General features: G+C 32.0%; 3 protein-coding genes and 1 non-coding gene across 9 annotated transcripts; 1 reads left to right on the top strand and 3 right to left on the bottom strand.

Moving 5' to 3' along the window:
• Positions 1-1,119: 1,119 nt before the first annotated feature.
• LOC11417255 (endo-1,4-beta-xylanase 5) lies at positions 1,120-3,755 on the bottom strand. Of its 5 annotated transcripts, none has more exons than XM_013606895.3 (6): positions 3,656-3,755; positions 3,422-3,456; positions 3,147-3,294; positions 2,781-3,055; positions 1,859-2,644; positions 1,120-1,619 (listed from the first exon to the last, which is right to left on the bottom strand). In XM_013606895.3, the coding sequence occupies exons 3-6, from the start codon at positions 3,202-3,204 to the stop codon at positions 1,284-1,286; spliced, it is 1,455 nt and encodes a 484-aa protein (XP_013462349.1). In that variant the 5' UTR covers positions 3,205-3,294; positions 3,422-3,456; positions 3,656-3,755; the 3' UTR covers positions 1,120-1,283. The 5 variants fall into 5 exon arrangements, with proteins under 5 accessions (XP_013462349.1, XP_039688146.1, XP_039688145.1 ...); XM_039832212.1 differs by having other exon boundaries at positions 3,670-3,738; XM_039832211.1 differs by having other exon boundaries at positions 3,419-3,456; positions 3,670-3,724.
• Positions 3,756-7,529: 3,774 nt separating this feature from the next.
• LOC11418225 (uncharacterized) lies at positions 7,530-10,104 on the bottom strand. Of its 2 annotated transcripts, none has more exons than XM_003603985.4 (5): positions 9,384-10,104; positions 8,617-9,014; positions 8,280-8,467; positions 7,869-7,929; positions 7,530-7,786 (listed from the first exon to the last, which is right to left on the bottom strand). In XM_003603985.4, the coding sequence occupies exons 1-5, from the start codon at positions 9,997-9,999 to the stop codon at positions 7,736-7,738; spliced, it is 1,314 nt and encodes a 437-aa protein (XP_003604033.1). In that variant the 5' UTR covers positions 10,000-10,104; the 3' UTR covers positions 7,530-7,735. The 2 variants fall into 2 exon arrangements, with proteins under 2 accessions (XP_003604033.1, XP_013462348.1); XM_013606894.3 differs by having other exon boundaries at positions 8,280-8,440.
• An 8,785-nt stretch (positions 10,105-18,889) lies between these two features.
• LOC11428118 (uncharacterized) lies at positions 18,890-21,508 on the bottom strand. The gene is made up of 3 exons (XM_003603983.3): positions 21,255-21,508; positions 19,679-20,072; positions 18,890-19,391 (listed from the first exon to the last, which is right to left on the bottom strand). The coding sequence occupies exons 1-3, from the start codon at positions 21,403-21,405 to the stop codon at positions 19,040-19,042; spliced, it is 897 nt and encodes a 298-aa protein (XP_003604031.1). The 5' UTR covers positions 21,406-21,508; the 3' UTR covers positions 18,890-19,039.
• TRNAR-CCU (transfer RNA arginine (anticodon CCU)) lies at positions 19,471-19,543 on the top strand. The gene has a single exon. It is a non-coding gene; the product is annotated as a tRNA-Arg (tRNA).
• Positions 21,509-24,135: the final 2,627 nt, after the last annotated feature.

Genomic DNA, 24,135 nt, shown 5'->3' with positions numbered 1-24,135 from the left:
TTGAAGAAATTATAAAACCCTAGTTTTGGCAACAAGAAAAATAATAAGAAGGAATTGTGACGATTATCTATTATTAGGGTTTATCTAATAAATAAATAAATGAGAATAGCGAGCGAAAAGGCAAACCTGTTTATGGGGGATCTTCTGGTGCTGCTGCTTATGGTTGAAATTGAAATGAAAGAGATGATTTTTATTGTCAGAACATGCATAATTTTTATTGTTAGATTTAAGACTGTTTACACTAGGCTATTCAATGTTCAGTGCTTTGCTAAGGAATTTTGTTGATGCATGTGTTGGACTCACTCATGCAAGGGTTGAAGGAAAAGCCTTAATTATACTTTATGTTTGTATCCATTCCAATTAGTTTATTGTCTGTTCCATGATTTGATTTGATCTCCTGCTGCTACTGCCTACTGTTCTTCAATTAATTAAGGTCAAATACATCTAAAGGTCCTTTAAGTTTTTCGTTTTTCTCAAAATCGTCTTTTAAGTTTCAAAAGTCCCAAACAAGTCCTTTAAGTTTCAAAAGTCTCAAACAAGTCATTTTAGTTTTTGAATCGTTTCAAACGAGTCATTTTAAAGGATGATGGTGATGATTTAGATAATAGCAACAAAGAGCATTATCCACTATTTATCATGCCTAAAAAGATGACTAATTTTAAGTAGGTGTTAGGAGCCAGATTTGATATCAAAGATGAGTTCAAGGAAGCAATTAGCAACTATGCTATCTACAATATGACTTATTTGAAACAATTCAAAAATTAAAATGACTTGTTTGAGACTTTTGAAACTTAAAGGACGGCTTTGGGAAAAATGAAAAACTTAAAAGGACATTTAGATGCATTTGACCATTAATTAATTAGTATTTGTTTGTAGATCATATATTAATTATGTTATATATGTTTTATTTTGTTGGTTTGTAAATGTGCATTATTGACTTAATTGTATATTCCAAACTACACCATGTTCTGTTATGTTCGTTATACATGCTTTATTCTTCCTCCTGTTGCCTCAAATTGATTCTCATTCCCCTTGTTATATTAGTCATTAGAAACATTTCACATATAATCACTTTTAAAGACGTCATACAAATGATTAATTGTGATTGTACAAACAACATACAAAAAAATTAAACTCTTTGTTCATTTGAATGATTTACCTTTATTTAACTGCTCATGTAAATCCAATCAGAGTGGTTACAATTCTCCCTGAGAACTCGGACTGGTAGGGTTTACAAAGAAAGGTTCTAGTGAAGTTAAGGAGGTTCATAAATAAAAATTAAGTCACAGTGTCACAGGGACATGTTTAGTTTCTTCACCTCTACATAGAGAGAAAGTTGAATTTATAGTCTTGTTGCGATACTCGACCCTAATTCTATATTCTCCTAAGAATCCATAAAAGCTATGTGAACCATGCTCATCTGTGATACCTTGTACAGAACTAGTTTGCCACTCTTGAAGAAGTTTATCCACCACATCACCTGATGGTAAGTTGTTGAAATCATTGTCTGTGAGGCACATTTGGTAGCACCCATATGGATGAAGTGCTGTCCAAAGCATTATCCCATTCACTGAAGGGTGTGAGAATCCTTCCCTCAATACCTGTTCCAAATAAATTGCCTACAAATACAGAATGAAGGCAATCAGATTCATTTTAACAAAAAGATAATAACACATTTTGATGTTAGTCCTCTAGTATTGATTATATAAAAACGAAAAATGAATACTACAAACATTACAAGAAATATGTATAGCTGGAAGGCTTAAAAACAAATATATAATTGTGGTAAAAAAAACATATTAAAACATTTATTTATTCATTTTTGTAGAACTTGAATTCCTCTAGCTAGCTACCTCACCTGAGTATCATGATCAAGTGTGTTGCTTATATCAATCTCAGTAAGCCAAACGGGAAGATCTAGTGTTGCCAATTTGTCTAGGATAGCTCTTATAAGTGGAAGATTTGGTATTGTGAAGTGACCCTCGAGACCAATTCCATCCATAAAAACACCATATTGTCTTAGTTCTCTTATTCGCGAGATATAAGCGTCAACGCTAGAATTTACATCACTGCACGTTTCTACAACATTGAAGTCATTCATAAACAGAGTTGCTAGAGGATCTGATTCATGTGCTGCCTCAAAGAAATGAAATGTAGCATTGGGTCCAAGCCTTTGTTCGTAGAAATCAAAATGAAGCATTTCGTTACTGATATCCCAATGTATGAATTCTGTTTTGTATTGGTTCATGAGACTTTGAATTCGTGAATTCACAGCAGATCTTAACTGTGTACCTGTAAGGTTAAGAACCCATGCAGGATTGTATTTAGGGTCTTCCCAGAATATATTGTGCCCTCTAGCTATGATTTTGTTGGCTCTAACAAATTGCATCATTTGGTCTGAAATTGTGTAGTTGACGCTGCCTTCATGAGGCTCTGTGGCATACCATTTAAGCTCGTTTTCAAACACTGCAGCATTGAACCGTTTCAAAAACCAATTCTGATATGGTATGTTGCCAAGAATGGTCTTTGCTATCGCAGAGCCAATAGGAAAGTCTTTTGATATTTGCTCTACAAACACAGAAGCTCCTTGTAATTTCCTTCCATTAGGGTCTGATACATGAACGGTGACGGCACGCTTTCTTTTCTGTCAAATCAGAGAGACAAAACTATAATTAGATTCTTCTATATATCTTTTAATATATACCTATGAGACACCAAATTAAATTGTTTTTAATTTGAAGTGTGAGTGCTGAAGTGAAGATTAGCTTGGACTGACTCACAGTGTTGATGATATATTGTTGGTTGATTCTCCATTGGTGCTGAGTAAATGGCTGCAATGATTGACTTGCTATATCTATATCCACATCTTTTCCATCTGAGTTATGAAAGAAGATGGTAGATGAATTTGAAGGAGAATTGAGAAGAAATCCACCTTTGAGAAATGACCAACATCCACGTTTGGCCAAAACTGTCCCAATACAGTTATATGTCTCATTTTCTGTTTCTAGCTTTGCCTTTATCATAACTGAATCTGAATATTCAACCTTCACCCATACTGTAGTAGTAGTAGTAACTTTACTAACAAAAAACAAAAGGGTGCATGCGTAGAGTTTAATGGAAGAAGGAAGGAAGGAGCGTAAACGTACCAGAAAAAGAATAGATAGTGTCGTAAGTAAGATTATAGAGGACAAGTGAAGAAGGCATGTTGATGTTGGTGTTGTTAACAGCATTACCCTTGTCCTTGATATTGAAAACTCCTCCTCCGTAAAGTGGCTTCTCTGGATGCTCTTTGCACTGTCAAAAGTCTCAACTATGCATGTCAGTTCTATATATGACATTTGTCTGTCATATAGAAGAATACTACAAGTTATAAGTTACAAAACAACAACAACATGAATTGAATTGAATTGAATATTACCACCTGAGTGTAAGCAGTAAAGTCATATAGGGGTCCATCTGCAACAAAACAATCAATCAAATACTAGTAATTTTAAAATGAATGGGAAAGGAATAATTAATTAATTAAGAACCATAGAAAGAAGAAACCCCCATCATCAGTATCACTAGAAGTAGAAGAAGGAAGAAAAATATATGAATGGTAGTATGGAATGAAATAGGTTGCATCATCATCCTTGGGAATTTGAAAGGTACTTACTAGTTACTTACTACTACTACTGCCTGTGTTAAGTAGCATATGAAACAAAAATAGATGGGATTGGATTGGAGAAGGTGAGGTGATATCACAAGTGAACAGAACAGTTGAGGATGCCCGTGCTCTTCTTCACATGCTACAATATTGTGTAACCAAATCTCACGTGACTGTTATTAATAATAATAATAAAACAAAGGTTTGCAGTAAACTCTTTGTCTCCTCCACATCATACCCTCTTCAAAATATGTTAATTTAATTTAATTAATTCTAAAAACCATCTTTAATTCTTGCCCCATTGTTATCCAATAATAATAAGACACATTTATAAAATTTTCACATTAAAAGTCACAGTAAACTCAACTTAGTAATTGCAACGTTAACGTTAATCTCCCGTTAACCTTTTTCCTTCTCCCTCATCAACTGAACTCCTATTTTTCATGGTTGTTTGACTTTTTTTGTGTACGTAGAAATTCGACGCCAATCGTGTTTTATTTACATGAGAACGTGCTCCAAGATTTAAAATAGGTTTAAAAATTATGCAACAAATAAACTAGAAATTGAACAAAAAAACATTGTCAAGGAAGAACAAACATGGCGATGCCGTTAAATTGGAAGTTTTTTATGTAACAGGAGTCAAAGTGAATTAGTGACATGAAAGTAGATCCACCTGGCATTTTATAATTGGAAGTTTATAAGATTGCAATGCCACGACGGTTGTGGTGAAAAAGGATGGTTTGCATTTTATTTTTTTACAGCCCAACTTGTATGTATTATGTATTGGCTCACAGGGACAATCGCAGTTAGCATAATCTGCATAATTTTCTCGTTTCTAAAATTAATTTTTAATTCAATTAAAGAGATAAGACATGGCTGAATTCTATTGGATGACAATGTAAGCATTATAATTAAAATATTATTATATTATTTTGTCATTTTTTCTCTCATTTATTAATCAAATTCCAAGCAATTTTTGTGTAGACACAAAGATTTGAACTTTATTTGATCGCACAAACATATAAATAAAAAAGTAAAAAAAATTAATTAAATAGGTCATTTACGTTTTTTTAAGTTTTAAATTGGTCATTCAAGTTGTTAATTTAATGCATCTATTTAAAGTTTTTAAAAATTTTAAGTTTCAAATAGGTTCTTAAAAATGTAATAAGGACTTATTTGAAACTTAAAAAACTAATCTAATATTTTTGTCAAACTTAAATAACCAAAAAAAGTATTTAACCTACTTTTAATATATTTGTTATCTTAATTAACGTTCATGACATTTGTTGACATTTCTCTTTCTCTGTGAATCACTCACACGAGACAAAATAGGACTAAAGTAGGTCCTCAACTTATGGATTTGGATCAGATTGTAGCAGCTTTGCTTATGCTTGAAGCTTAAACCTTCCCATAATGGTATTTGATGATGGTGGATTGGAGAGTGGAAATGTCATCATCACCATCTCCTTAGTGATCAATGTAGCTTCCACTTCGAGGGACCATTGAATTGAATACCGGTCAAGCAATAGCGAAACCATGCGACTAGCACACACGTGCTCTACTTTTCGGGATCATATGATTAGAGAAATATTTGGTTCGGCACAAACCCAAATCAAAAGTATTTAAATACACTCAGGTGAACGATAAAATTTAAAAGAAAAATAATTTAATCATATTACTTAAATTATTTCTCTTTTAAATTTTATCAATCATGCGTGTGTACCTAAATAAATTTTATTTAGATTTATGTCCAACGAGACTGCTCGAATGAATATGGTATGATGCGGCTGACACCTTGGGTGTTTGTAAGTTTACTAGATTTAATTTTTGGGTATGTAGAAAAAGTGGCAAGTAGAACATGAAATTGTTCAGCCTAATAATATCAACCTTATTAGTTGAATTAAATTTCTATAAATAATATTTATACAACTATTTTTTAACAATTTTTGAATTATCTTCTCTCTCATACTCGCATGTTTTTTAATTCTCTTTTTTTCTTTTTCTCTCTGTTATTTTTGTCTAATTAAAATAGAAAAAAAGTGATTATCACAAAAGTTGTACAAAATTGATTGTATCAATATCACTCCTCTTAGATTTTATATATAAAGTGTACTAGATTTATTCCTACAATTGAATAACTATTCATGGAAATACATGAATGGAAGTTTTAATCTTATGTACTTTAAAAATAATAGGTTTGGTTGACATTTTTTTTTATAAAAAAGAAAAAGAAAAAAACTTGGGATCCAACTTAAAGACAGTTCATTTTATGGATTTAATTTCAATTTTCACTTATAGAAGATCCATTTAAAAACAGGACAAAATTCTGAATGATTTACCCATCAAAATTGACAGTAAATGAATCAAACTTAAGACCTTAATATGATTACATTTCAAGGCCTTTCACTAAAACAACTGAACAAACCAAAATGAACTAGTTGACTTATATATTATTCCCATAAATTATTTTAGGAAAGGGATCTATGGATATTTAAACTTTGGTTCCACTCTTTTCTGTAAGGATAAATGAACTTTTCCAAAATTCTTTTGCGTCCAACAATAAAATTTATAAACTTGTAGCAGATATATGAATGTATATTTTTGTTTAAAGGATATGAATGTATATTTTTAGGCAAATGTTAACTTGTGCCCTCAATAGCACATGTTAAGAAATTTATTATAGAAATATACATATTAAATCGTGCAATCAACTTCTTAAAAGTTAAATCATCATATTTTCCGATACAAAGTTACTCATTTACGGTTCCTTAACACATACCTTTAAGACGCAAGTTAAAATGACCCATACTTTTAATATCCTTTTATTTTCAGGATCTCAAGATTCTACAAGATAACTTCAAATAAACACACCCAATAATTATGATCACATAAACCAACATAAAATCGTCATTCTACTTATGATTAATACATTTATAGATTACTTCATTTATCTAGTAACGAGCATAATTATTGATCACTCCATTTATTTGGATACAACTTAAAATTCGTACTTATCTGAATTTTCTTTTCCTTACCGTAACAAAAATCACTTAAAAAAATAGTTTATTTGGATACAACAATATAAAATGAATTATTTGTTATAAAATTAGTTCAATCTTTTGATTCTTATTTTCTCCATCCTCTAAAAAAATAATATATTTTTTTTAGAAGCCACTCTTAGCATTTTCTCATTATGAAGTTATTTTTGAAAAAATTTCAGATTCTAATTTTTTTTTTTTTTTTTTTAAGTTGTAACAATTGGATGCACTACTCTTAAAATGATTTTTTTTCTTAAAAAAGTTATAATAAGGGGATCATAAACTACTAGGTACGTATTTTTTCTTCGTAATAATCTTAGTTTGTTTTCCCCTAATTTTCCTATTTTGTTGGCACTATAAACACCAACCCTCAACTATTTTTTGTTTTTATTAATTAACTTTTCTTAGATGTAATCATCTCCCACTCCTTAAAAAAAAAAAAAAAAAAACTAATCTTCTCCCTCTCTCTACTTAAGCAACGTCAAATAACAATTATATGTCATACTTCATCTTCCGATTAAATCATCTTAATTCAAATTAAAGTACGTCATATGTTTTGGGTTCGTAAATGGCTCAAGTTTACTAATTTACTGTATTTAATAGAATAACGAAAATATCTAATAAAGCTGCATGATTGCAGTCAGTACTAACTCTAATTTGTGCCGTCTTTCAACCTTTCAGGCACAAACATAATAAGTTAAAAACTGTAATGGCTCGCTGCTTTATCAAGAATAATGATATAAAAGTGCACCTAAAATAAGTTAGATACATCTTTGAGGGGAGCTAAAACTAGTTTGCTCAAGTTTTGATCCTTTAAAACAAAAGTTACTTGGAATACTCCTCCCTGCTAACACAATTGGACTTCCTTTCATGATTGTGAAGTAAAATTCTAGGGACATATACAAAATACACCTGAACATACCTTCCAAATTCAAAAAGTAATACTATCTCAATTTGAGTTCACCATTTGGACTATGTTAATAAATACAGGCCTTTTTGTTTGGCATGAACTAATCAGCAAAAAACAAAAAAAAATACATGCATAAATTTTTCATTGGCTTTCATACCGCTTCAAATTTCTCCACTTATCTTTTAAATCAACCTGATAAACAAAATTTAATTCACGTTAAAAGCATAAGCAGAAAAAAGAAAAGAAAAAACCAATACCTTTTAACTAGACTTACTTCAGTTCTTTCGTCAAATGCATAAGAACGAAGAATTGATTTCCAGTTTCCTTCTCCAATTCTAAAAAAAAGAAAGATAAATGAGAATATGAATTTGTAGTGAAAGTGAATTTAATTCTATTTATTATATTCTCAAATGAAGCAAAAATAGTTGGGATAAAATAATTTGAATGATAAAATGGTGAGATATGTGACTGTTGAGAGATGAAACATATTCTCTTATGCATAGAAACTAAAAATACCAGAATTTCACACACTATCAAGTATTAAAAAATGTATGACAAAGTAAAAGTAAAAGTAAAGTAAAACGCAAAAAGAGATGAGGAACTGACCAAAAACGAAAAAACATTGTATCAATGAAATACAGAACAAAATATAATAGTAACTTGATTGGTTAAAACAAGTACATACAGTTTAATTCCGGTCCTTAGATTATCCTCTTCCCATTGACTCCATTTTTTTTTCTTTCTCCTTTTCGTAATTTTTTTTGGTTCATACTCCTTCAATGGAGAAAGCTTCTTCGTCTCTGGACTGCGCAAACGAATTCTACTTGTGCCCCTTGATGTTCCTGCCTGCAATCCATCGATCGAATCATCCCACTACATAAAATAAGCAATAAAATCAAGGCATCGGAAGAACAAAAAATTACAAGCATGGTTGTTCATGAGATATTTTGTTGCAACAAACTAGTATTTTTAGAGTAAAAAGGAATCAACCAGAAATACAAAAAATTACAAAACACATTTACCTCATGAGTACGAGCAGAACTATTTGGGTTCATCAAGCTAGGATGATGGGAAGTTGCCTTCGTAAGATTTGCCTCATCATTGTTAATATTTAGGCAAGTTTGTGGGTTGGGTACATTTGCATCTTTACTCTGGTTTTCCATTTGTGGCTCCTGGTTCGTTTCTTCAATTGCCACATCAGACCTTACAATGTCTGTCATACAAATTGAATCGGGCACAGGATCGTTTGCAAATGTTTCGAACTCCACAGAATTGCATTTATTCTTTGGGGCCTCGTTAACAGGCAAAGGGTCAATTTTGCTAAAGCTGGTTGATGTAGCCATTTCCTCAACAACAACAATAGTAGTAGAAGCCTTGCCTTTAAGCCTTCCATTATCTTTGTCGACTTCCATGGGAGACTCTAATATGAGAAGAAGAAAAACAAAATTTGATTAAAAGTTGTAAAAAGCAAACAAGTATTTTTGATAACTGAGAAAGTGTGAATGGAGGATTCATGGAGGAATGAAAATCAATGATATAGATTTGTCAGTCCTAACCAATGATTCATGGAGACCCTATGCATTTTGCAATGAAATTCTATCCCAAAGTATATAAGGCTCTTACTCACTTAATTGCAATTATTTACTCTTAAAAAGTGAATTAACTACCTATGAAGCACAAGCACATATAAGAATAGAACACAACACCGATAATAATTAGAGAAAATGACAAGTATGAGATATAAAGCGGTAATAAATAACAAGAAAAAGTGGGGAAAAGAAGAAATAACCATTATGGGATTGATTTTGAGCAGGAGCAGCAACAGAGTGGAGAAAGGAAGGGCCAACAAGGTTATTCCGAGCATCCACCAAAAAGCGTTGAACCTCTTTAATGGCTTTCTTTCTGGTATTAGACAATGAAGCAAGTCTGAGCATGGTTTGTGAATCAACAAGGGAATCATTGATAAGCGTTTTCCAGAGTCTCCATTTTGGAGTTAACAAATAACTTCCCTCCTCCAATTTTTGAAACCTACGGTTCCATATTCTGTCAACTGCTGCTTGGAGGTAGTTAGATGTACCACCTGCTTCAAGGTACTTAACTGTACATTCCACAGCAATGTAGAAATAAGCAGATTTCATGGCATGGCTAATAGGGTTAGGGTTTGAAGGGTCATTGCAATCAATTAGAAGTAGTTTTTCTAATACCTCGAGAAGTTCAAGCATCCATTCATCTATAGATGCTTTCGACAACAACTCATCTTCAAGGAACTTCAGCATAATCATTCTCATGTTCCTATTATTGATTTCGGTAACTGAGTAGTTTACTTTAATCAGTTCCTTAATACACTCACTATCTATACTTGATTCTCCAAGAACGAATTCCAAACACCACCCTAACCTTTCCATTTTCAAATTCCTTTCTCTTCTCTTCTAACGCTGCTGCTGTATCGATTGGAATTTCGAGAGACTGCTTTTTTAAAGCTGCACGGTTTCAATTTTCAAATACAGAGATATTATTGTGTCAGATACATTTTTTTATAATTACATTTATTATAATTACACTTTAAATAACCTATTCGTTCATTCTTTCACCAAACAAATAAAATTAATATTGATTCAAAAACTAATAAGTGTGTGTTTGGTATGGCAGTGGCGAGAATTGATTTTGATAGAATTGAGTTTGAGAGAATTGATTTTAGTTAAAAGTGAGTTGAATGTGAATTGATTATGTTTAGATACACTAAATTGATTTTGAGTGTGTAATGGCCAAATTATCCTTTTAATTATATTTAAAACAAAATATCTAATTTTTGTTTTTGATAATTATTATTTCAACTTATGTCATAAATAAGTTTTTATTGGTTCACAAATTCATTTTAAAATAATATTTATTTATAAGAGTTATTTTGAAATTATTTTGATCAATTGAGGTATTATTTCTAATACAATACAAGAACAAAAGGGTTGCGTAAGCTCACCTAGACCAGTTTGAAGGAAAACGTTATTTTTTTTATCAAAAATAAAATCAGTTGGTCACTTAAATTAAGACTAAATAGTCAATTTCCCCTCTAAAATTGTAAGTTTCATCAATTATCCCCCTGAAATTAACAAAACTTCAATTACCCCCTGAAATTTCACAACGTTAGTCAATTTACCCCCTCCGTCAAATTTTTCTGTTAGTGAACATGACGTTTTGCAAATACCCCCCTGAAGTTTTGCACTTATGTGCAAAATACCCCCCAAACTTAAAAATTTATATTATTTTTTTCTTAAAAACAAACAATTAATAGTTAAATATTAAAACTAACTATTAATTTTGGAATTTGGGAAAACTACATGCATATATACATCAAAATAGGTTCCAAAATGGGAAAAAAATATGTATTTTTTAAAGTGACAATAATGGGATGATTGTGGATTAATATTGGGGGTTGTGTAGTTTAAATGGTTTGAGCAAATTGTTGAAGGAGTTGGAGGAGTTAAAAGACTAAGATGGTGAAGGAGAAAATATAAATTTAAATCTGATTATTAATTTTTTTATAAACCTCTAAAAATAATAATTTGTCTATTAGAAATAACCATTATTGTCACTTTAAAAATACACATTTTTCCCTATTTTGATGTATATATGTATGTAGTTTTTCCAAACTCCAAAATTAATAATTAGCTTCAATATTTAACTATTAATTGTTTGTTTTTAAGAAAAAAATAATATAAATTTTTAAGTTTGGGGGGCATTTTGCACATAAGTGCAAAACTTTAGGGGGGTATTTGCAAAACGTCATGTTCACTAACAGAAAAATTTGACGGAGGGAGTAGATTGACTAACGTTGTGAAATTTCAGGAGGGTAATTGAAGTTTTGTTAATTTCAGGGGGATAATTGATGAAACTTACAATTTCATGGGGGAAATTGACTATTTATTCCTTAAATTAATGGGTCGGGTTGTGTTGGAAAATATAATAGAGCCCAGTTAATGTTTCATCTCTAACCTAAAAACCAATTGAAAACGGCTGTGAAACATGAAACTGGATAGCTGCAGATGAAAGGGGCAAAGCTGGTAAATAAAGTTTAGTTGTTGCAGAATTGATTCCAGGAAATGCAGAAGCTTGGAATTGCAGCTTCTGCAAAACTCACGTTTAACTCAGAAACGTGGTTTGCCTGAATTGCTTTTTGTTTTGTCCAAACATCATTGCAAAGGGTAAAATCCCGTTTGGCAAATTAAACTCGGGTTTGGATGGCACAAACGCCATACCAAACACACACTAAGTTCATCTTTTTACTTTGTTGAGAGTGTTTTACCATGTGGCCTACGATATTTTAAAAAAATAAAAAAAATAAAAGAGTTGAAACACTTTAATTTTTTTTATAATTGGTTCAATCAAATATGCTCTTAGATTGTGTTTAGGTGGAGCTATCGAATTTTTGGGAGAAGCTAGAATTATATGTGATAGAAATCCTAGAAATGTTTTTTTTTTTAACATGATCTATTACATTCACTTTTTTATTAGATGAAATTTAAATAACTCTCATTGCTTTTTAAACGGTGTGATCCAAATGAATTCTATCCAACAAAAATGTAGATGTGAGATAGACTTTTAGAAATAAATATCTATAACACTCATCGTCACTTCACTTTTACATGTGTGAACTACATGAATTTTATATAATAAAAGAGTGGATATTATATAGACTTTTATTTTTAAAACGTTTCAATTCAACTCTATTTATTTGTATTTTATTTTTTGATGGAGTAACTAAATTATCCACTCTTAAAATTTAAGTGACCAACCTACAAATTTTGAAAATTTATTAGAGGTAGTTTGTAATTTAATGATAATTTCTTCAGACTAATTTGCAATTTTATGATAATTTATATGTATCAATTTGCAATTTTTGGAAATTTAAAAGGACCAATTAGCCGTTTTTTAAACATTGTTAATGATTAGTTTGCAATTATTTTTTTTAAAATAATAGGAAACAGCGAAATTGGCAAATTATAGGAAAAAAAAATTTGACAAAACTACGGAGGTCAAAGCAATATTGGTGTATAAGAACAACCGAGATATCAAAATTGTGCGAATTATCGGAAAATTAAACTTTTAATCATACCACAAAGTTATGGAAATTAGTGTTTAAACGAAGATTAAAAAAATTGTCTTGGGTTACTGTTAACAAATTTGATTATATATTTCTACTATAAGAATGAAAGTTGGAGAGATCATACCAGACTACAAGTTAAAATGTTTTAAAAAAATGAAGAAGAGATCATATAAAACCACAAGTTATATATAAAAGGTATTATTTCTACCTTAGGATGATTAAAAATTAATAAATTTACATGTTTAAATAATATATTATTCCAAAGATGAATTTTTCTGAAAAATTTAAATTAAATACTTCAATTTTTAACACATTAAATTCATAAATTTTTCAAAAAAAAATTTACATCCCATTAATCGATGAAGACTCTCGAAGGTATTAAAAATTAGAAATGATATTTGAACAACCATTTTTGACAACTTTTATGATAATTTTATCTCTCATACTCTCATTATCTTTTACTTTCTCTCTCTAGTGCTTTGGTTTTTGTGTCAATACTTCATTTCCTTTGTAAAATTTTAATTGTAACAAAAGTTGTCACATATATAAATGTTCAAATAACACAACTCTATAAACTAATCCAACTTTTCATGTACAATTTCCATCCAAAAAAGCATACATCATGTCATTCATGACAATTTTTCAATCAAAACAAAGATCAGTAAAGCCCTAGTTGGATGGGATGGATGGAAATGTTTGTCTATGTCAAAAGATAAAACAATTGTAAATAAAATTATAATTACTTGGTGATGAGCTAACAAACATTGAAAATTGCTTTTCTGACATTGAAAAGTTCCAATTGACACAGGTAAAATACCTAAATGCTCCCAGCGGCAGTTAACAACCGTTAGACCTTGCGTCAGCAGTTAATTGCCGTTGTAGTCCAACGATTGTTAACTGCCGCTACGTGTCTGAATCATTTTCTAGAACCTCATTTTTCAATTTCCAGTGTCTTTCCTAACCAAACCAAATCCTTTGGTATCTAAACAAATTCATCTAAGATTTTCATCCAATAACCAATTGAAAATTCATCTAAAATGTTCATCTAATAACCAATTGATACCTAAACATATTCATCCAATATTTAATAGGAAAATGGTAAAACTAAAACGCAAGAAATAATATAAAACGTACGTACGTAAATGACATAGAAATACGAAAATGTCATAATAATACATCATCATCATCATAGTCAGAAAATACATAAAAAAAAAGCCTAATAATAATCAGTCATGCTGCCTACCCTGCCTCTGCCCCCTGCGCCGCCTGGCAATCTGATAAGTAAGGGCAGGGCGACTAGTACTAGTTATCCGCATCACCTCCTAGACGATCTCCTCTTTAGTCCTCTCGGCTTGCCTGACCATAATATCGTCAGCAATATGCACCACATCTCGGATGATCATCAGTGTGTCAGCATCTCCCTGACATGCTCCTCCTCTATGATCTGATCCACATTCGCCGGCCTGGGAGGAGATCCTTCATCAGGTGGGAGAATACGAGGGTGGGAGAATTTGGCATACCAAGCCATGTAACCAGGCGCATGATATCATGGTCTCTCACACGCATCTCCTCAAGCAGTGAATAACCACGTCTGAGCGTCCATCAACACAGTGGTCAGCAATTGCCTAGGCACTTGAGGGACATCTGACGGATGTCTGGGAACGTCATGTACAAAGGATAACTGTCTCTTTACCCGCTCATGTAAATAACGATACACCCTCTCCTTCCCGCACATGAGCCATCCCGAGTAAGTGCACAGAAGCTGAAATGGGTGCATGTCTCTATGATCACCATAAGTAGAAAACCTGACGTCATCCACCTTTAAGCGATCAAGCATTAAGCGGTAATGGTGCACATCAGTATGCCCTCTGCTAGTAAGCCATCTCCCAGTGTAACGCCCACTTTCATTTAATTGTTTAATTAATTGAGTTTAGGCGATTATATTATATTTATATAATATATGCATGATTTTGGTATGTTTTGATGATTTGCGATGATTTAGATGATTTGATTGATAATGTGATAAGTTATGAGTTGAAGGTTTTGATAAGGATATGAGACTTATTTTATTGTTAAATAAAATAAAGATTTGAAAAATATATATAAAATATTTAGTTAAGGGTTGTTTTGAGATTTTAGAGAGTTTTGGGGGAGAAAGTGAGATAAGATAAGATATTAGGAAGAGATATAAATAGGGAAGACCTAATTGTTAGAAAAACCATTGTACGTGAAAACTTTTGGAAAAGGGAGAAAAAGCTTAAAAGGGAGAAGATCAAAGAGAGAGCTGCAATTTCTTCATAACTAGGTAAGGGTGAGACTAATAACTCAGTAATGTTAATTGATTGTAATTCTGATGATTAGTTAGCAAGCTTTAGGATTGAATTGGAGAAAACGAAAACTAGGTCAAATCCCTAGAATTGATGATCAAACGGTAGGAATTGGTTAAATTGATGTAGAAAGTGCTCCTAGACCTTAGATAATGTTTAGGACGAACTTTGGAATCAATGTTAGGCTTAGAATCATGTGAATCGCTGAGTTTTTGTGAAAATAGCAGGTATGGCCGTAGCGACATTCATCGCTCGCCACAACGAGCTATGAGTCTCGCCTCGCGAGTGATGAACATTCATCACTCGCCTCGCGAACCCTTTTCCCTCGCCTCGCGAGTTGCACAATGCAGCTCGCCACAGCGAGCAACCTTACTCGCCATAGCGAGCTAGGGCAGAGAGCATGTAAGATTTTGCAATTTCGACTTTTTAGTTGGACCTTGAGTGCCTTTGAGTGCCTGAACATACCTAGTAATGATTAGGAATGAATGTAGGACAAGATTGAACCTAGAACAACATTAGTTGGGAAGTTGGATTGTACTCGCCATGGCGAGTAGATACTCTCGCCTCGCGAGCACTTCCAGATTTGAGTGCTTTGAGTGTTTGTGCGATCTGTGTCGCACGTTTTGATCAAGAGTGAACCCCTAATTGGTAATGAAACCTAATGATGACGTGTAATGCAATCTGTAAGGCCGTTTAAGATATGTTGTTATTAATTGAGTATGAGTTAATGTATTATGCATTATGTAAGATATGAATGAATAATTATGATGCTAATGAATTGCAATTGATACATTGATATCATCCGTTATTGTGACTTGACTATGTTGCTGCTGTTATTTAACTAAGTGCATAATGTCTATATATGATGAATAAGATGACGTTTAGCTCCAAATTATTGGATGCATATTGATATGATGATTACGATGTTTTGTTGATAGAGTCCATGCATTAGCATTCATTGAGCTTAGTCCTCACCATGATAGGAGCTTTGTCCTCCGCACGATTATTAGGAGCTTTGTCCTCCGCACGTTTAAAGTATATTAATACTTATGATGACGATTGGTACCATATGCATATAAGGAGTCTAAGAGCATTGTCGCATTGTCGTGTCTAAGATGCTATGTTGTTGATGATGATTGAATATGTGATTACGTGATAATTGTTTATCAAATATACAAAGTTGTTTAAGATTGATATGATGTTAATTATGATTCAAATTACTTTGATTAATATTATTTTGTTATGAAATCTCACCCCTTCTGCTTGAAAATATTGCCCTTCGTATGGGTAACTTGCAGGTGATCGTGCTTAGTGTGCAGTTGCCGTCGTGAGTGGCCTTGCCTTCACTGTGTCGTCTAGGTCGCTCTGATACGTAACGGGATGGGGTTATATGTTATGCATGCTTCGTTCTATTACGTGAATAATATGCTATTTGTGATATTGAACTAACTCTTTGAGATTATATTGATGGGGCCTGCGTGCCAAAGCGTTTTATGGATTATAATATAATTTCCGCTGCAATGTTTAAGTTATTTGGTTAAATTGTTATTTAACTGTTTTGGATTATGTTAAATGTGATATCCCGTTGTTTATGATGTTTACTCTGATAAATGTTTAGAAATTTTTATGTTGGGAAAACGGGGTGTTACACCCAGCACATGGTCTCTCCAGCGTCCAGCTCTTGTTTTTCTTCCTTGGGTACAGACCTGGCAAATGCTCCAAAATCCATCCCTACAACACTTACGCTACATAATATAAATTAATTAAAACACTTACGCTACATTCTTTTAGATAATTAAAACATTTACGCTACATTATTTTAAAAAATTATAACATTTACGATACATTATTTTAAATAATGCATTTAAAGAATTCTAAATAATTTAAACACTTACATTATGATGGTTCACCCAAAGGGGGTTCGCCACGTGCCTCGCGTAGTCAGACAATAGCAACGTGGTCTCAGGTCCTCCAGGATAGGGAGGCTCTCCAACAGGATATGACGGTAACTGCGGAAGACGACGACGTCGTCGTTGAGTCTGAGGCTCAGGGTCTGCCTCCATATAATATGCCACAACATCCTCTGGCACCCCCTCATCATCTCCCACCTCCTCATCCTCTACCTCGTCCTGCGGCTGATAAAACATCCTATCCTCCTCCATCCGATCATATCCAGCAAAAGCTTCATCCGCATACCAAGCATAATCATGCGCTGGTGTTGGATCAACCACTTGGGAGGAGTAATCCACTTGCGCCTGTGAGCCCTCTCCGAGCGTTAGCGGTACTTGCTGCTTTACCTTTCCGCATCCTATCCTCTCTAATAACCCGTTGCTGCTCATCCGTATCCCTAGCCATATATGTACAAAACAAATTTAAAAAAACATAAATATGGTTCTAACCTAATCTAACTTATGCATTCATCAAACATAATCTAACTACATTATCCTAATCTAACTTATGCATTCAACAAATCTAATCTAACTACATTATCACATTATGGTTATTCTACATTATGGTTATCATTATGTCAAAATTATGGAGCATTATTCTAACCCTTACATTATCACAATTTAAACTTAAGCATATATGATAAATGAAATTTAATATAACACATTCATCAAACTTTATGTAACATACCACATTATGTCATTCATCAAACTTGCCAAAAAATTTATAAATCCAAGTCTATAATAATTACAGCATATATACATTATAAAATTGAACATATTTGAAAAAAAATTACACAAAAAAAGCAACATTTTCTCACTTAGGCATTTCATCAAACACCTTATGTGCGTTCTAAATTAGGAGCACAACTAGTGTTATTTGAACATCTAAAGGGCTACATTGTACCTACATTTACACTAAACAACAATTCCAGCATAAACAATACTTTAAAACATCTAAATCAAGTTTAATTTTCAATTTCCTAACCTAACCTAAAACTAACATTTGGCTCAAAATTATGAAAACTAACACCCTAAAGAAACTACATTGCATGTAAATAGGAAGGAAAGAACTTACTTGTGAATTAATTGATGAAATTTGGCGCAAATTCGTGAAGTACAAGTTTGGAGAAATTTGGAAGTTGAGAAATCTGGAAAATGGAAAAATGAGGGTTCTGTTCTTGTTTATTCGCAGAACGTAGTGGTTGTTAACAACCGTGGGCTTCCAGCGGCAGTTAACTGCCGGCGCTTTGAATAACGGTAGTTAACTATCGTTGGGGGTATTTATGTATTTTAATTGTGTCAATAGGAACTTTCCTTTTTCAAAAAAGCAATTTTCACAAACATTTCCTTTATATATATATATATATATATATATATATATATATATATATATATATATATATATATATATATATATATATATTAAAAAAAAAAAAGATTGCTATATAAATTTATCAAATCCTCGTAATATTTTTTATTCATGAAAAATTGACACTAAAAAAAAGAGCCAAAGAGGGAAGAAATGCATCAGTTCTTTTTATCTTCCTTTGTTATGCCATGGATTGATTTTTCGCATTTTACAATTCTTGTTATCTTTGCTTGCTTGCACCAATTTGTTTTCGGTAAAGTCAGAACGTCGAATTCCAGTTCTCGTTTTTTTTTCGTTGGCTAGTGCTATTTAGGTTTTTTTATTAATTTTTTGGGGACTAGTGCTGTATATTTATTTTTTGTTTGTGGTTCTAAATATATCCAGTTCGCTGATGCTAATTAAATTATTACTCCAGTCTTAAATAAAAATAAAGATGCTAATATAATAAAATAGATTAAAAAATTGAATTCAAATACTTTAAGTAATGATTTAATTGTGTATGATTATGAAAATGGGACTAACCATGTCTGAATTGTCTGGGGTGTTGCATATTCAAAACCATATATAGAATATATTTAAATTAACATTCTAGCATAGCATATATGTTTACAGTGCGTCAACATTTTTTCTGGATAAGATAGATAAAGTTGTTAAAAATAATAAATAATTTCCCGAACATACTAGGAAAAGGGTAAAATATTAATTGCAAGAAGTGAATTTGCAAGAAACATTTCCAGCACCAGAATTAGCTCTCATGAAGTGATAAGCAGTAACGAGGACATCCCTAGTTGAGCCCATCAAAGCATAATTCATGTGTGTGATTACACCAAGTGGATGGTAAGAGAATTGGATGCTGTTATATGAGTTAAGAAGTGCAGTGATCCCTTCTCTCAAAAGAGTCCTATAAGGATCTCCTCTCCCTTTCAGTCCATACCACAATGTCATGTCTGTTCCATATCTCCTTGCTGCAACCATTCCAAAAGCTACACCTACTTTTGTGTCTCTGTTCACACCCCTCCAATAGCATTCATATTCGGGCATTGTCCACTTCCTATCAACAACACAGTTTACAAAGTTGCATGTTTTTGAATGATGAATAAATTTCTGGTTATAATTATATTTCACAACAAGCGCTTGTAGCTCAGTGGATAGAGCGTCTGTTTCCTAAGCAGAAGGTCGTAGGTTCGACCCCTATCTGGCGCGTTTTATTTTTTTGCCTAATGTTATTATTTTCAATTGAAGAATATAGTAAACTTAAAACATTTATACCATTTCTTTTAGTAATTTTACAAAAATATCATTAATGGTAATATGAAAGGTTAACAGTAATAAACTTACTGTGATGGACATGCTGAAGCTTCTGGAAAAATCATTGGGGGTAGGTTGAAATGTGGAGGAGGAGAAGAAATGGGTGGTGGTGGGGATGGGTTGGAAGATGTTGAGCAGTATTGCATAGGTTGAGAAGGCTGAGCAAGGAGTGGATCCACAGCATACATCTCCATGTCAAACATCCTAAACATGAGTCTTGGATTTTGTGCAGGACCAGCACCTTCACCACAACTCATTGGTCCTCCTTGTCTATTATTACTTCCTGAGACATGTGCAGAACAACCACCTAAGTCTGGTGCTCCATCAAACCTCATTGTATAGCTTCCAAACCAATTTGTTGTTTCTTCTCTTGACATTGTTACTTGCCCATTGCTGTCACTACATGACAGAGTTACTTTTGCACCTGCATTAAATTTGGTCAATAAAATCTATGACATAGGTATGTATGACATTAATATATATATTGTGACCAAATTAATTGTATTTATTGAACATAACCAGCTGCCCAACTGTCCCAACTAGAGGCAATTAAAAATTTCAGCTAAGACAAAACAAAGGCCACCCTAACTAAAACAGTAGAGGGGGAAAATCTTGCACTTTTACCTTACAAGTCACAACATGCGAGCATGTGAAAAAGTATCAGTCTATCTCATTCTCATGATACACAACAACTATAAATTTTTTTCTTTTCCAGTAGTAAAGTTATTTATAGCATCTCCAACTATTGAACTTCTTTTTTGATAAAAAAATGTAAGAATATACCTATTAATACAAAACTGACTTTTGGTTCTTAAATATTTCTTGGGATCTTATATACAATTTAAGTAGACTAATTCAATCCATGTAAGTAACAATTAAAAACATACATTAACCATATTTTACACCAATGTCTATTTCAAATAAAAACTCATAATGGACTCACTTTTCATCATGTTTTCTTTCTCACTTATCAAATCAAGAAACCATAAACTAAATGGAACCATTAAATCAAAATGAACCGCATTGAAGAAAACAAAATTGTGAACTATCTTACGGCTCATTGGTGTAGTTTGATTTTTTATTTTTTTTTTATCGGTCATAATATTCAATTTGATTCAACTTCTAGTTTTTTTAGGGTCATGCTAAGGAGTTCAAAAATGAAATATTAAATAAATTTTGCATTGAAAATATAAATTATTAAATTTTTACAACATTGAATACTTCTATGTTTAGTTTTTTAAGGCACAAGTTAACATTTCTCTTCTTTTATATCAAGGTGGTTTTGGTTCAAAAACACAATTATTGCGATTGACCAAACTATGATAGAGGTTCGTTCAAATTGGTTCGGTTTTCCTTCCTGAGCCAAACCATAAATAGTCCTATCAATGCAGGAGAAAAACTAAAATGGTTATTATGTGTTCTTGGTCTCTAAAGACAAAGAAATGAAGATGCTCTTAGATGTATGTGTGGAACGTATAACTAAAATGAGTTGAATGACAGTACTCGTCACTAGAACACAAAATGCATGGAGTATATCATATGAGTATAGCAAGTTCAAACCATAAAACAAGGAAACAAAAATGATGTTGAAAGGGTTAGATCTCACCATTAACAGGATAATCGTAAAGAGATCTCTGCCCGTCTTTGCATTGATCACAAATGACAGTGCCAGTGAGCATAGTATCTGCCTTTGTTCCATCAATGGCCACTGAAAGAATTAAAAATATTGCAAACAAAAGTTTCTCCGGCAACTCCATGAATGTTACAAGTCCAGTTGGCAAATGCAAATGAGAAATGGGTACTGTGTGTGACAATAATGTGATGAATGACCACTTCAATAAATACTAGTTGAATGCAAAAGTGAGTTAAAAGAGCGAATGCGCCCCAAATAGATGCACACTCCTAACTCTCAACTGCCACTTTTAATGCTCTGCTCATAGTCATTTTTTCATGTAGGAATAAAATTAAAACATGAAATTCCCTCAAAAAAACAAATTAAAACATGAAATCAAATTCAGATTAATATTTAGTAAAAACCCTGTAATTTTATTAAGTTATCATCGTTATACATTGATGTATATTACCATTGATGATCATGTTGGTCCAATAACATCTCACTATGGGTCTCGGTCTAGGCGATCACCCTGTCTCTATATTATTTGTTCTGAAGGTCCCTCGACTTTATTAGACATCATGGAATTGAGAGTAGAAGTCTCATTCATGGTGCTAAAATTTGTAGAAGCATTGGAGATGATAATAACTTTCTCTTATATGTTCATCCAATATTTATGAAGTTAGGGCTCTTAGGCAAATAATACATATATTATCAATCGATAATATATGATTAATAATAGTAATTAATATTATTCTCTCAAAATAAAATAGTAATTAATATTATGTTCCCTCAAAAAAAATTATGTTAAAAAGTAAAATAACATTTATTTTGAGTTGATCTTTTGGTAAATGTAATTTATAAATTTTATCGTTTTGTATTGGATACCAACTTCATAGATTTATAGTTTAAAAAATATATATAATCAATTGATACTTTATTTTATTAGAAGTTCAATATAGTCTAAATTTAGTTATTTTAAAATTACAAGATACTTAAACAAAATTAAAACACTTTTTGTTTCAATGAACTACATGGACGGATCTATGTTATAAGTTAAGCGGTCAATAGTTGGAATTTTAACTATATGGTCCACACTTATCATAAATCATTTCTCTTTTGGTTGATATCTATTATCATTTGTATCTCAAATTCTTTCTTAATAATATGAATATGAGAAATGTTAACCGGTGTCCCCGGAATACTGGTTAAAGAATTATAAAAGAAAATATTTTTTTGGAAATTGTGTATTCTATGTTTTGAAATTTAAAAAGTCGATCTTTTCAATGCAAGTTATATATCTTTCATTTCTACTTTTAACTTCTTAATTAACCAATGCTCCCGGGACACCGGTTAACAAGATTATAAAAAATCGGATGGAAGATGACCGATTAAATAATTATTTAGTTACTCATATATGTAGAGAGATGTTTTTATTGATATATTTTTTTTTAAGGAATGTTTTTATTGATATTGAAAATGAAAAAATTCATTGTTTTCAGAATATAATGCTACAAATTTTTATATATGGTACCCCCATTATTTAAAATTGTTGGATCCGTCACGGACTCCATTCACAAAAAATTTGTCGTAGTTTCTTTTCAACAAATCAATTAAATCATAAATTCTACTTAAGGTTCGACCTAAACTAAGTAAAACTAATTACGAAAAACTAACAAGAACAACTAGTACTAGTAAAAGAAGAACAAAACACAAATCACAAACAATGAAATATGACTATAGGTTTACGCAGTTTGGTCAAGTGCATCCACTTCTACAACTATTTCGGTATTTTACTTGAATGAACTACTATTTACAATGTTACAACACCCAAAACATATACTACTATATAAATGTTACAACACCCAAAACACAAATCCATCCGTTTCTTTTTAAGTGTCACTTTTGGAGAAAATTTTTGTTTCAATTTAACTCCTTTCAAAGTTCAATGCAACATTAAATGTTGTTTTACCAATATTACCCTTAGTTATTTATTGTTGAAAGATAAATATATAAAATGAGATATTAAATGAATAAGGTTATTATAGTAAAAGTATGAAGTATTATATCAAAAATAGTAATATTTATTGATTGTATTGATTTGCGTAAAGTATAAAAAAAAAAATGACAATTAAAAAGGAACCGAGGTAGTAATAAGATTTAGATTAGAACAATATGAGCTTCACAATGTTTCGCTATCTCAACTTCCTCGCCGCTTACCCCTCTTTGATGCCTACTAACCATACTCAACAAAGTGTAAAAAAAAACTAAGAAAAACACTCAAACAAAACGGTTGAATTTGAATATGCTCAATGAAGTAATTGGGGTTGGCTCGCACCCCTACCATCTTCTTTCAAGAAAAACATTTTATAGTTTATTCTATTTTTAATGGTAATAATACACCAAGGGAAATGCTAATATGGTGACACATTATAATGCCGTACAATGCAATAGGAGCAAAAACATAATCTTCAAGCTGAAGAGATCAAAAATGTTGGTGACGTGGCCGCTAAAACTTGAGCGGTGGCAGTAGGTATTACTAATAGCCGTAAAGGTAGAGTTGAGAGAGAGAGCAATTCATTCATTAATGCTGGGAGAAACATTTTGAATTCTGTGAAGTGTGAATCCGGTTCGGATTTAAGAAGAAGCGTCCATTAATTTTAATTTATGCTGAAACATTTTCTGCTTTTCCAACTACACATCACATGTTGAGTTCCACACTACTTGTTGCGTCCTGCTAGCTAGCTAGAAAGATTTTTTGATGAGTTAGAGGTGATAAGCGGCAAGTAAGCCTATCAAAGTCCAAAGGCTATGATTTTAATTTCTTTTAATATAACCAAAACTATATTTATTTATTATTTTGGGTACAAATATA

This window comes from Medicago truncatula, chromosome 3 (assembly GCF_003473485.1).
Source record: "Medicago truncatula cultivar Jemalong A17 chromosome 3, MtrunA17r5.0-ANR, whole genome shotgun sequence".
NCBI lineage: Eukaryota > Viridiplantae > Streptophyta > Magnoliopsida > Fabales > Fabaceae > Medicago > Medicago truncatula.
The sequence above is the reverse complement of the archived record's forward strand: the minus strand, read 5'-3'. Positions and strand labels throughout refer to the sequence as shown.